Raw genomic sequence first — 12,966 nt, forward strand, 5'->3', positions numbered from 1 at the left:
GTCAACAACACCCTGAAAGAATGGGGTGCCAACTTACAAGACGCAGAATATGGTTTGAATCAGTGACTAAAATATGGTGCCACAGCCAGCATATATAGTTACAGGAATATGGAGTAGATATGGGAGTGATTCTTCACTATTATACCTAATAATCCGGTACCAGAATTGTAGCCTCCTCTCCCCACAATTTTGAATTCTAGTGATTTGGGTTTGCCCTAAAAAATGTTCCACCAGGTGATATAACAGTAGTTTCACCAAAATAGAGATTGAGACAGCCACCTGATCATTTGGGGTTTCTCACTCCATTGAACCAACGGGCAAAGAAGGTTGCTCTATTGGCTGGGGTGACTAGTCTAGGGGTTGATGGTAAATCATGGCGAACCTAATGGATTCTCTTTGATTGTCTCCTACCAAAAAGAAAAAGTTAATGGAAAACTAAACCCAAACCCAAAATAAGGAGGTTGGGGTGGAGGGGAGGTGGTGGCGGGGGGTGGGGAGGGATGACGACTCTTGATTCAAGTCCTTTAGGAAGGAAGTTTGGATCACCCCACCAGCTAGAGTCCTGATCACTGAATGTCCTGTCTGAATACAAAGGAAACACAATGAACACCGAAGAATGAAGTTATAGATATCAACTATGGCTTCATGACCACGTACAGAAACAAGGACTAGAGAAGCTATGCAAATTTTTTCCTCAAGTGTTATGTATATATTGGTACACATTAACTGAATTCTTCTCAGTCTCCTTGTACTTTATTAAGGATTATGGTTGAGGACTACAGTCTTTAAGTTACAGTCTTTAGGTAGGAGCATGACTCCCTTGTTGGGGAAGATGGCGAGAGTGCTTCATTTGTACAAAATTTGCAACCTGTTGGACAAAAGCATAAACTTGTTACTGTCGTTTCAAGTCAAATATTTGGAGGTTATATATGGAGACTATAACCAAAAAGGCAAATCATGTTGGTTATTAAGATACTGTCTTACAGCTTCAGCCAGGCTCTTTTCATACTCTTTGTGATATTGTGGCTGGGATTCTGCAAACCACATTTTTCCTTTACCAGGAAACTTCTTGTTAAGGTTTTAGCAATAAAGAGTGCTAGAAACAGAGACTGAAAGGCTGTGAGAGGGAAACAGGAACTTGATCCTTCCTATTCCCACATAGTTTCTGTCAACGTCACTCTGGAAACTGATCTTCACCCCAGGGCAACAGGTGATCCCAGTTCGCAGTTTTTCTACACTGTCAAAACCAATCTCACTACATCCTCAGAAACAGCAGCAGCATCTGACTGATATCACCTCAGAGGGATCAGGACCAGCCTGGGTACTGTCCCTTCCTCAGAGGTCTGGGTCCCAGTTCTGCAGGGCCTCTCTTCCACCCAGCTTCTAGGTTCTAATAACCCCCAACTCTTTCCTTTGATCCACAGCTCTAGGGATGGTAGCTGCTTTCTGCAGTTACTATCTCTGTATTATCTCACTGTTCCCCTTTCGCCTTTTCAGTTCTCCAACACCTGCTGAACCAAATTTATATAAAATTTTCCATTAAAATAACTGGCGTGGCTTTTGTTTTCCTGACACGTCCAGTGGTAGTTCTACTTGATCATGCTGCCTTTGGCCATTCAAACTCTATCTTGTAATCCTACAAAGGTTTAACAAATGCTAATTTAATAACTACAGATTTGATTAACTGCTTCTAGGTTCCTCTCTGTATTTAATAATCCCAAATTGCACTGAAAGTATATACTGTACCAAGAAGAAAGAGAAATATTGTGCTGCATACATTATGCATAGAAAACTTCGAAATATTTTCATTGAAACTCTTCAAGATAGGTTAAAAAAAAAATGTTTAGATGGGTTAAGTATTTGGCCAGTTACTTGTGTCAGAGGCAGATTTCCTTCTGACGGTCATCAAATTAACAACTGAGCCAATGAAGCCCACACTGGCTTAGTAATGAAAGAGATAAAACCTAGCTTTAATTTATCAACATCAGATAGGATATCACTGACTGAACATAAGCCATTTGACTCACCAGCATCTTTTCTAATCTCATTTCTCTAGTGGACGTGTAAGTGGCAAAAGATAAGACAGCAAGAAGAGGACAAGTGGTATCAATAGAAAAGCAAGAAGAATATGACTATAGCCTTTTTTATGATGCAAAGAAACGGCCCTACGTAATGATAACAGACATTGTGGAACCCAGGGTGTCAGAACATTCAACCTAGGATGGAAATACGTAAAATCTGCCATAACAGTTTGTTTATAAATAAATTTAGTGGGGCTGGAATCTAAACTCTGGTTTGCCTGGCTACAAAATTCATGTTATCTGTCTACTATACCACACTGCTAGACAGAAAAAGGATGAAGTAAGGCTAGGGATTTGTGGGATTAGAGTCTGGAAGAGGGTAGAAAGGAAGGATAGGAAAAGCTGTCAAGGCATATAAACTCTAAAGAGACTGACAGCTGTCAAGCTCCAAATTCTCTGCAAATAATGACTGTGACCTAAAATATCTCAATTTCACCTACAGTTCTCATTGTAATAATTTTATATCATAAAAAAAGACAAATCATTTAAATAACTGCTCTAAAAATAATGGCTCATAGTAATTATAAAAAACCTTTGATGTCTAGTCTTCAATTTGATCTTCTGTGATATATTTGAAAATAAAGATTATTATAAAACATACCCTAAGTATAGTAATTAAAAATATTAATAGTTTATGATAGGCACATAGCACCTGTTCAACAAAATATGTGAAAAACTCACCTTCCTCTACCTAAACCAGGAGATGATTCAAGACTACTCTGTTCCACTCGCCCTGTTCCAATATCTCTCTTGGCATAATTTGAAGGGTTTTGAATCCGTGTTCTAGTTTGACCTGTTTGTCTTGTTTGTTGGCTCCGGACACCATTAATTAATCGATCAGCAGTAAAGTTAAATATTGAAGGACTTTCTAATAATCCAGGTCCTCTCTCTGCACTAGGAATTGTATGGCGTAGATGTGATTTGCTAGGATTCCTATAAATAAAATTTTTGTATATACACAGTTATAAAATGATCAAGGCATTACATATCAAGCAGACTTACAGGAATACCTAAGCTAAAATCTGCTTTCTATTTAATAAAATATAAAAAGTGTTTTTTGTTTTTTTTTTTTTAAAGAAATTAACTCATATCTGATCAATTAAGTGTCAATGTTCTACTTAGCAATTTTTAAGTCCAGGTCCAAATTAAAAAGCATACATGCACAGGTGCAAGGTGCCCCAGAAGCCTTTTTTGAAAAGAATCTATCCTTTATATAGGCAACTATCCAACAAGTCAATTCTGACTCATAGTGGACCTATATGACAGAGCAGAACTGCCCCTTAGGGTTCCCTACGCTGTAATCTTTATGGGAGCAGATTGCCAGGTGTTTTCTCCCACGGACTGGGTGGTGGGTTCGAACCACTGACCTTTTAGTTAGCAGCCAAGCACTTAACCAATGTACCACCCTAGCTCCTTTATAGGTAACTACAGCATAGATTTTAGTATTTAACCTTTACAGAATGTAATTCTATGCTTCATATAGTTTGATCTCTGATGAACATTACTGGGTGGTCAAGTATATCATTAAAAGTAGAAAACAGCTATTTTATTTAATAAATGTGACTTATGGTATGGTTAGGATTACCAAGGTTTAACAGGCTTAAAAATTTTTTTTTACAACATGGCAGCAACCTCTTGTTACAAAAATACTGGAAAAATAGTAACTTGTAACTCACAAGCATTTTAGTAACTTATGGAACTTGCCTGCTTCTAGGAGGATACTGTCTGAGTGAAGTCAGAGGAGATGTTGCAGGTTTGAAGGTTGGAGACGTAAACCCATTTATAAATCCAGTATTTGGAAATGGAGTTACCTAGATTCATTAAAAAACAGACAGACAAACCAAAAACAGACTTCAATGTGGTTAATGCTGTTATATCTTGTGGTATCTAGGTCATTCCTCGACCTTCTCAAAGATGTTATGTTCCATTTACACTTAAAAATATTCATAGGTCGAGAAAAACATTTTATAAGATTACCATTATTAATGGCTAATATTTATTGAGCACTCACAACTGCCAATATGGTGTTAAGAACTTTTTCTGCATTGTCTCGGTTAATCCCAACAACAATCCAATGAAAAAGAAACATTCATGCCTGTAGAAACTGATATTAAAGAGGAAAGGAGCTTGTTCAAAATCACACATATAGTGAACCCTTGAATACAGGTATTGTGTTTGCCTGAAAAAGACCAAATGCTTAATGTAATGAACCATTATTAGGAAGAAGTAAAAAATTCTTTTTTATTCTCAATGACTTTAATAAAATTCATAAACATTCTCAATCTTAGGAACATTTATGTATCTACTGCTACTAACTTGGTTCTAGTTCATAATCATAGCCTTTGAGTGTTTTCTTTTTTAATTTGCCTCCACACAAATCTTGTTCTAAATATCTGGATATTTTAAAAGGTATTAAGTATAATCTCAAAAAGTTAAAAAGAAAAAATTTAAGTGCAGAATTTTAAATACCAACCATTTAAGAAATCTAGACACAAGATAAAACTTGGTATCGAAATACAGTTCTTTTTTTTATAAGATGAATAGAGTGATTGCTATAGCTTTCTGGATTCTTGATATGTGGTTTCAAATACTTTCTGTATAAATGGCATTCCTAATGGATTTGAAGGCATTTTAACTTCTTGGTGCTTTCCAGTCCTGACCCTAAATTTTCACTAAATTGACAGAGATACATATAGGACCCTCCTTGTTTGAAAAAAAAAGAAAAATAAGCAATTCCCCCCTTAACTACAACTAATCGAAAGTATTATAATATAAAAAGGATATTAGAGACAGCTTAGAGCCAAAATAAAATCATTCTGATTAAAAAAAAAAAAATTAAAACTACAAAAGGAAATACTGGGAGAGAAAGATGCACTGAAAACTTTGTTAGAATCTTTAATTCATTATTTAGGAAATTCTATAGTCTGTAAACAGAGCTGTGGTGGCACAGTGGTTTAAACGTTTGACTGCTAACCGAAGGCTCAGCAGTTTGAAACCACCAAGCTGCTCCTTGGAAACCCAGTGGGGCAATTCTACTCTGTCCTATAGGGTCGCTATGGGTTGGAATCGACTTGACAACAGTGGGTTTTGGTATAGTCTATAACAATACGGCTCTATTTAAAAACAGTACCAATCACACCAAAAGCGGTATTTAATTCAGAACTCGATTTTGAAGATTACGAATCATGATGCGACCAATCAGGACTAATCTTGATTAATCTACGTAATTTCACATATGTACTTTTACAAATAGGATCCTGGTATTTGAGTAATTTTGCTTAAACCCAGTGCCGTCGAGTCGTTTCCGACTCATTTTGCTTAAGAATTAAAAATAAAATTGGTTGCTAACATAATAATCTAAAACTTCTGCAGAATTACAATGCACCACCTTTATATATGCTATAAATGATACAATATGGTCAAGAGCAAGTAAAGGGGGACGGAGGGGACTTGTCTTCACATAGGCAAACCAAGATCAAACTAACTGTCCTCAATTGTCATCTAAATGTAAAACAGAAGTCAAGGCCAGAAAACTGATTCAGGATCCCAAGAGATCTTAATCTAAAAAAAGGATAAATATGATTAGAGGAGCAACTTAGTTCAGGGAGAGCTAAACAGGACAAACATGGCAGTTAGCCAAGTCTGGAGATTATTCAACAGCAAGAGTTTATGAACTATATTTCCTCTTAAAGTTCTTTCGTGATTTTTTTTTTTTTTTTGAAAAGGTAATATATGGACATGGTGCGCTTTTACAGAATGTAGTAAATATTTTAAACATTAGGATTCACACAATATAGACAGAAACAACTCCAGCCACTTGTATGCCGAATCTTTTAATGTAGTGGGTTCTAGACTACGGGTGGGGGGAGTGGGGGTTTTGGGCCCCTTTGAAAATCTCTTCTCAGTTATTACAAAAGCCTAACTCATTTCTCCGTCCTCAGTCTGTGTCCTTAACACTGCTACAAGAGCTATTTCCTAAACGGAGTCTGGTTTCATTTCCTAGTTTAGAAACCTTAGACGACTTTCCCAATCCACCTCAGGACACCATGTAAGAACATTTACACTTTGGCCCTGATAAAGCTTCCAGCCTCACCTCTGATTTTGCTCAGAAATACTAATACATAAAGTGCTTTTGTGTATGCTGTTTATTTTCATGAAGCGTCCTTCTCTTTGATCCTTCTGATAAACTCATATTTTATCTTGAAAACCTCAACTTCGATGACAACATACCTTATAAAATCCTTAATTACTATATTTCCTGGTATTTTGTACATACCTCTCCATCTCTGCAATTACTGCCTGTTTGATACACGTGTCTTTCCAAGACTGAGGTTTTTACAAACGAGCAGCATCATTTATTTACCTTTATATTCTAGTGTGTAGTAACAGGTAATAACAATTAAAATTAAATCAATTCTCCTTTTTTTTTGAAGGTCACTCTATCCATATCAGTGGTAACAACAGAACTCCAGGTTACTTCCCCATGACTAGGTGCCTGGTTTGTACTTATCTTCTCCATTTCCTTCTATTACCCCAAGCAACATACAGGCTGATGGCCCATCCTAACTTTCTCTTCTTAGCCATATACTGGATGTGAGCCATTTTCAAAGTTACTAACTCAATTCCTGCTTTCTGACCATAACCCTGTATATACTCTATTCTTCCATCTTTCTTATTCTGATTAAACCTGGTTTGTAGCCTCATGAGAACCTTTAGTCCATTAACCCATACGCTTCTCCCTGTTAGAAGCCTAATGACCACTTCTCTTTCTAACCTAGACCTCAATTTCAAGAAGACTCTTACTCGTATTCCTGATTTTCTTGCATCCCAATCCAAATTTCTAACCCAAAATTAAGACCCACCTAATCTTTCTAGTATCTACATAGCTAGAGAAAAATGAGTGGATCCATTACAAATTTATAAACTCCGATCACAGGCCCTTAACATAGGCCAAAAATCTGTAAAATTTTCAAGTGTCAACCAACTATAAGGTTGTTGTGAGGACTGAATCAAATAAAGCTTATAAAACAGTATGTTGTCTACTTTTCCTTAACTATTAGAAGCCTATTAAAATATCTCTTTCTCCTTAAAAAAATTCCCCTATTTGTCTTCTATTTAGAACTTGCCTTCTTCTCTGAGCTCATAAATACACCATTTCAGACTACAGCTCTGATCACATTCTGTGTTTTACCATGGAATACATAGTTTGGGAAATGCCAGACAAGAAATGAGATAAACTGTGGAAACGGCCAAGATCTCAGTATTTGAATGGTTTTTATGTACATAAAAGCCAAAAACCAAACCCACTGCCATCGAGTCAATTCTGACTCATAGGGACCCTACTGGACAGAGCAGAACTACCCCATAGAGTTTCCAAGGAGCGTCTGGCAGATTCGAACTGCTGACCTCTTGGGTAGCAGCTGTAGTACTTAACCACTACGCCACCAGGGTTTCCATATTAATCTCTGAATTAAATTTAAAACCCACTATATAACTTGAAGGCTCTGGTTTACTATAGCAAACTATAAACATATTTGGCTCCTTTATTATTTTAATCCTTCAAAGTATACCTTATACAGTGTTTACAATACAAATTTCTGTTAAACTCTAAGTAAAGAAAAAGACTTACCAAGGATGGATCGAGATAGCTATGTGTTGTTGACCACGTCTGTGGAGTAATTAAGCTGTACAAAGGAAACTGCTGTTGGGGACTATACACTGGAGGTAAATAAAATGATGTTGTGTAACGCTGCTGCGTATAAAGGTTCATATCCAGAGGTCTAAATCCATTCTTTGGCAAAAACGTGTTTATAGCTATTGCCTTTGCTTTTATCCGTGCCTGTTTGAAAATATTAAATTCCTATCAGAATATTTAATTAAGAATATTGACTTGAATATAAACAAATTATAGCCAATGGCTTGCTTACCTTAATTGGTTTTCCTTGGAAAGTTTTAACTTCTTCTCGCAGATATTTGTAAGCCTAAGGGGAAAAAATCACCCAAAACACCATTGTGTTAACCTTATAAATAAGATGAGCTGGTAGTTAATTCAACAGTTTGAATAAATAATTAAATAATTATTTAGTTAAAATACAGTGAACAGGACCTAGAACAGCAATTCTTAGCCTTCTTTGGGTCACAGATCGCTTAAGAGAATCTGATAAAAACTATGGAACTGCTACCCAAAATTCTCATAAACCACTGCATACAATTTTAGACATAATAAAAAATCTGATAAAAACTATGGAACTGCTACCCAAAATTCTCATATACCACTGCATACAATTTTAGACATAATAGGTAACATAAATGTCTCCCATAGACCATGGGCTAAGAATCCTGATCTAGGGCAAAACAATAAGTACCAAGCTCCTAGTAATAATCCCAATTTGAAACTGGGATTACAAAGTGTCGGACGGGAAATGCTAGGCAGGAATGGAGATAAACTGAGGACAAGATCAGGATTCTAATATTCAAAAGTCAATATTTATGTAGCTCCTTGTTCTTCTCCAAATTAAAATTAACTTTGAAGACTCTGTAAAATCTAATTCACCCTTATCCAACAATATTTACCACGCACATCATGACAGTTAACACCCTGATTCACAAGCATGGTTATTCTTATATCCCATTCCCTTGGTCCTATTTCTTTCCTCTTCTACCCAATTAAAACTCATCTTCCAGATTTTTGTTTTTTCTTTTCAGAACACTCAATAAACATTTACACCCTTCAGCACCTTACAATATATTGGTGTCCTCTGTGCATGTTCATTTGTTCATTTGTTTCCCCCTTTAAGGGCAGGGAAACGATCTTAACTCATCACAAGTTACATAAGGAGCTACTCCTTTTAAGGTGACATAAGGAGTAAGTTGGGATGGGATCGACTCGAGGGCAACAGTTTAGTTTTTTGTTTGTTTATGTCACTTCGTAAGAGCTAATTTCTCAATGCCTTAAAAAATATCATGCAACACGCAGTGATACTTAGTGACAAGCATTAATATTAGGTTCAAATTTTCCACATTTTTTAAATATTAAAAATACTCTCTGCCTACACAGACTAACAGACATGATCTTCCTAGGCTGCTTGTCTTAAAATGTCCTTAGAAAATACTGTCACATGCTTTTTATACTGCTACAAAAAACCCAAAATTAAACCGACTGCTGTTGAGTCACCTCTGATTCACAGTGACCCCATGTGCTGTGGAGTGGAACTGCTCCATAGGGTCTTCTTGGATGTAATCTTTATGGAAGCAGATCACCAGACCTTTCTTCCACAGTACTGCTGGGTGGGTATGAACCACCAACCTTTCAGTAGCTGAGAGCAAACCACTTGTGCCACCCAGGAGCCTACTATATTGCTGCAAAAAAGGTCTAATCTAAATTTCTACAACATGGTTTCCTCTGTACTTTATATTTAAACTTTCACCACAATGCTATGTTAACATCAAAGCTGGAATTTAGTCTCACTAAAAAACCCATTGCCGTCAAGTTGATTCTGACTCACAGCAAACCCTATAAGGCAGAGTAGAACTGCCCCATAGGGTTTCCAAGGAGCACCTGGTGGATTGGAACTGCTGACCTTTTGGTTAGCAGCCCAATGCTTAACCACTATGCCACCAGGGTTTCCTTAGTCTCACTATATACTACTAATAAAATATTGGTGAATTGTGTACTCCATGGGGTGGTGGTAGAAAGAGCTTACCTGTTGTGCATCAGCTTCTGTTTCAAATGTGATAAACCAATTATCATTATAGGCAAATTCACAGTTTATAAATTTCGGTAAATTATCTCCTTTAAAAAGTGCTTCTACTTCCTGCAGAAAATAGGTTGAAAATTAATTCTCAGTTATGCCACTTTTTGCTCTCACCAAACTACAAATAAATGGATTCTTTTAGGGACCATATCCTTAGGTCTAGGAATGGTTTGTCTTCCCACCAGCTGGAGTGGAAACCCTCACAATTCACAGGACATCAGATAAAGTACTGAGGAAGGTATTGCCTCTGTAGTGGGGAAAAATCAGAGCTAAGGTAAAGCTACCCAAATCCTACCTAAGGATCAAACTGGTTCCAAGTAATTTAACTGTGTCTCAAAACAAAGCACAAGAATATTTATAAAAATACAAAAATATTCACTACACAGTAAGGTGAAATTCAAAAAGTAGGACATCTAATCAAAAATTACCAAGCATTCAAAGAAGCAGAAAAATATAACCCATAATGAGGAGAAACACGAATCAATCAAAATAGATTCAGAAATAATATGCATAATAGAATAGTAGGCAATGGCATTAAAATAGGTATTGAATATATATCCCATATGTCCACAAAGGTAAAAGACTGAGCACGTTAAATAGACATGGAAGAGTTTTACCAAAAAAAAAAAAAAAAAAAAGCCCACCCCCACCCCCCAAATTACTGGAGATGAAAAATACAATGTCTGAAATGAAAACTACACTGAGTGGAACTAACAGCAGGTTAGATGCAGAGAAAAGAGAAAAAATATTTGAATAGATGTAATGGCTCGTTGAACTTTAAGCACAAAAACTTGAAAAAAAAAAAAAAAACTAACCAAGGCACATCAAAATCAAATGGCTTAAAACCAGAGGTAAAAATCTTCCAAGCAGCTAGAGAGAAAGAAGACTCATTATAAACAGAGAAACTAAGATAAAAATAACCATTGGAAAAAGCAGTGGAATGACCTTTTTAAAACAAACACCACACACACACACACAAACCTGTCAAGCCAAAATTCTATACCCAGCAAAAATATCTGCCATAAATGAAGGTGAAATAAAGACTTTCTCACACGTACAAAAGCTGAAAAAAATTTACACCAGTAGACCGGCACCACAAGAAATTTTAAGGGAAGTCTTTCAAGGAAAAAGGAAAATGATACCAGATAGAGGTCTGGATACAAAGGAATGAAAAGCACTGTAAATGGAAAACTGACTGTTTTAAGCAACAATACATTGCGGAGATTATACCTATGCAGATTTAAAACTCATGAGAACAATAGCACAAAAGACAGAAGTGGGAAAACGAAGAAATACTGTTGTAAGGCAAAAAGAAGTGGTATACCATTAATTAATGGCAGGCTTTGATTACATTAAAGATGTCACCTATAAGCCCTAAAGCAACCACTGAAAAGCAAAGCAAAGAGTTATGCCTCACAAGCTAAAAAAAAGGAGATAAATGTAACTATTTAACCCAAAAGAAAGTGTGTGGGGTGGGGAGGGGAGAGAAGAACAAAGAACAGGAGACAAATAGAAAATAGCAGGATGGTATTTACCATGCTTGGTAAAGTAGTGGGTCAGCGAAAAAGAGGAAGACCCTCAATGAGATGGACTGACACAGTGGTTGCAACAATGGGCTCAAGCATAACAAAAACTGTGGGGACAGCACAGGACTGGACAGAGTTTCCTTCTGTTGTACATAGGGTCACTATGAGTGGGAACAGACTTGAAAACACCTAACAACAACATACTTAAACCCAACATATGAAATTTCAAAGAAGGATCTCTGTGGGAAACCTTGTCCTTTCAATCATCTGAAAAGATGAACCTTGGAAGTAATAACATAATGGTAACATTTCTATTTTGAGGGAGAACTGGCATCTTAACATTTCTATTATTAAATACTTGTAGATAAAGTACTAAAAAAGATTTATCGTATGAACAGCTTTGGCTTAAAGCATAGGACACATGACAAGCTGATCTTATTGTATTCTTTCAGGAGTCCTCAGACCAGACAGATGTGATATCGTGAAGCGGCTATGAATTAATTTGACTAGCTCAGCTCCCAGCACCTTATACCAGATTTTTCTTCATTATCTCAAAGCATAACTATCAGTGTGTTTTACTATACAATGCAACTTAGATTAAGTATTTGGACAATTTCTAACAGATTCACAGCAATGTAGTAATGGCACATTCACTTTTTGTTGTTATTAAATTATCCAATATTGTGGTTTCTTGGGATTATTGCCTAAACCAGCACTCCTCAAAATAAAAAAGGTATTTTTGCCTTTTTTACTAAGATGACATTTGCGCGGATGGTGCAAAATCACTGGTGAGTAAAAAAGCTGACACGTTAGCTCAATTCAAGCAGTAAACTACACTAATATTCACTGTATTTTTCACAAAAAATTTTGCCACATATTTTGTTTTAAAGCTTATCATAAAAATGTTCTTTATCTTAACTTGTATGTTTATTATTGCTATTTTTAAACAAATACTTTAAATTTTCCTCACTTTCAATTTCTAGACTCTGAAATAAATTAATTCTACTTCTTTAATATAAAATGTGTAAAGGAGTCTTGATACCACAAAGTTTGAGAACCACTCATATATGAATCACTTTTTAACTATCAGTGTATGTAAATTCTGGGAAAAAAAGAAGTGATACCCTAAGTATTTACTTAAAAATACACCCTCCAGAAAACCCTCAAGTAAACATAAAACAAAAAACCCAAGAGAAAATTTTCAAGTATCCTTCAGAGGAGAAATTACTTACTTCTATAGGGGTAGATTCAGATATTTCACGCAGTATTACTATGCAACGATTTTGATTTGGCCTTACTTTTTCTCCCTTCTCATCCACTTGGACTAAAGGTAATGCTATAAAGAGAAGAAAAATGAGTGGTAAAATAAAAGTAATACAAAAATCAATTATTTATATTCTATGATGATATAAATACTCCAATGGAATATTTTATATGCACTATTGTTACTGCACATGTTAAAGAAAACTATATATAACGGACAAGACAAACTATCAAAAGGTTTTAAACAAATCTTGCATGCCAAACTTTTAAAAATTAAAGAGCATGACAAATTTTAGAGTCCTATAAGAAAATAAATTTAACACTATAAAACAAAGTTCTAAA

The 12,966-nt window shown here is 35.8% G+C and overlaps 1 protein-coding gene across 5 annotated transcripts in view; it reads right to left on the reverse strand.

The window, feature by feature from the left end:
* LARP4B (La ribonucleoprotein 4B) overlaps window positions 1-12,966 on the reverse strand; it is a 135,747-nt gene that overhangs the window by 20,785 nt on the left and 101,996 nt on the right. For 3 of the 5 annotated variants that reach the window (XM_064285070.1, XM_010590611.3, XM_064285068.1), the window contains exons 8-13: window positions 12,594-12,697; window positions 9,785-9,895; window positions 8,009-8,062; window positions 7,711-7,920; window positions 3,786-3,892; window positions 2,763-3,014 (exon numbers count right to left, since the gene is read on the reverse strand). In XM_064285070.1, coding sequence (XP_064141140.1) covers window positions 2,763-3,014; window positions 3,786-3,892; window positions 7,711-7,920; window positions 8,009-8,062; window positions 9,785-9,895; window positions 12,594-12,697 — 838 coding nt within the window. The remainder of the gene's footprint in view (window positions 1-2,762; window positions 3,015-3,785; window positions 3,893-7,710; window positions 7,921-8,008; window positions 8,063-9,784; window positions 9,896-12,593; window positions 12,698-12,966) is intronic. The other 2 variants (XM_064285071.1, XM_064285069.1) reach the window with 1 other exon arrangement.

Source organism: Loxodonta africana, chromosome 4 (genome assembly GCF_030014295.1).
Source record: "Loxodonta africana isolate mLoxAfr1 chromosome 4, mLoxAfr1.hap2, whole genome shotgun sequence".
Classification (NCBI taxonomy): domain Eukaryota; kingdom Metazoa; phylum Chordata; class Mammalia; order Proboscidea; family Elephantidae; genus Loxodonta; species Loxodonta africana.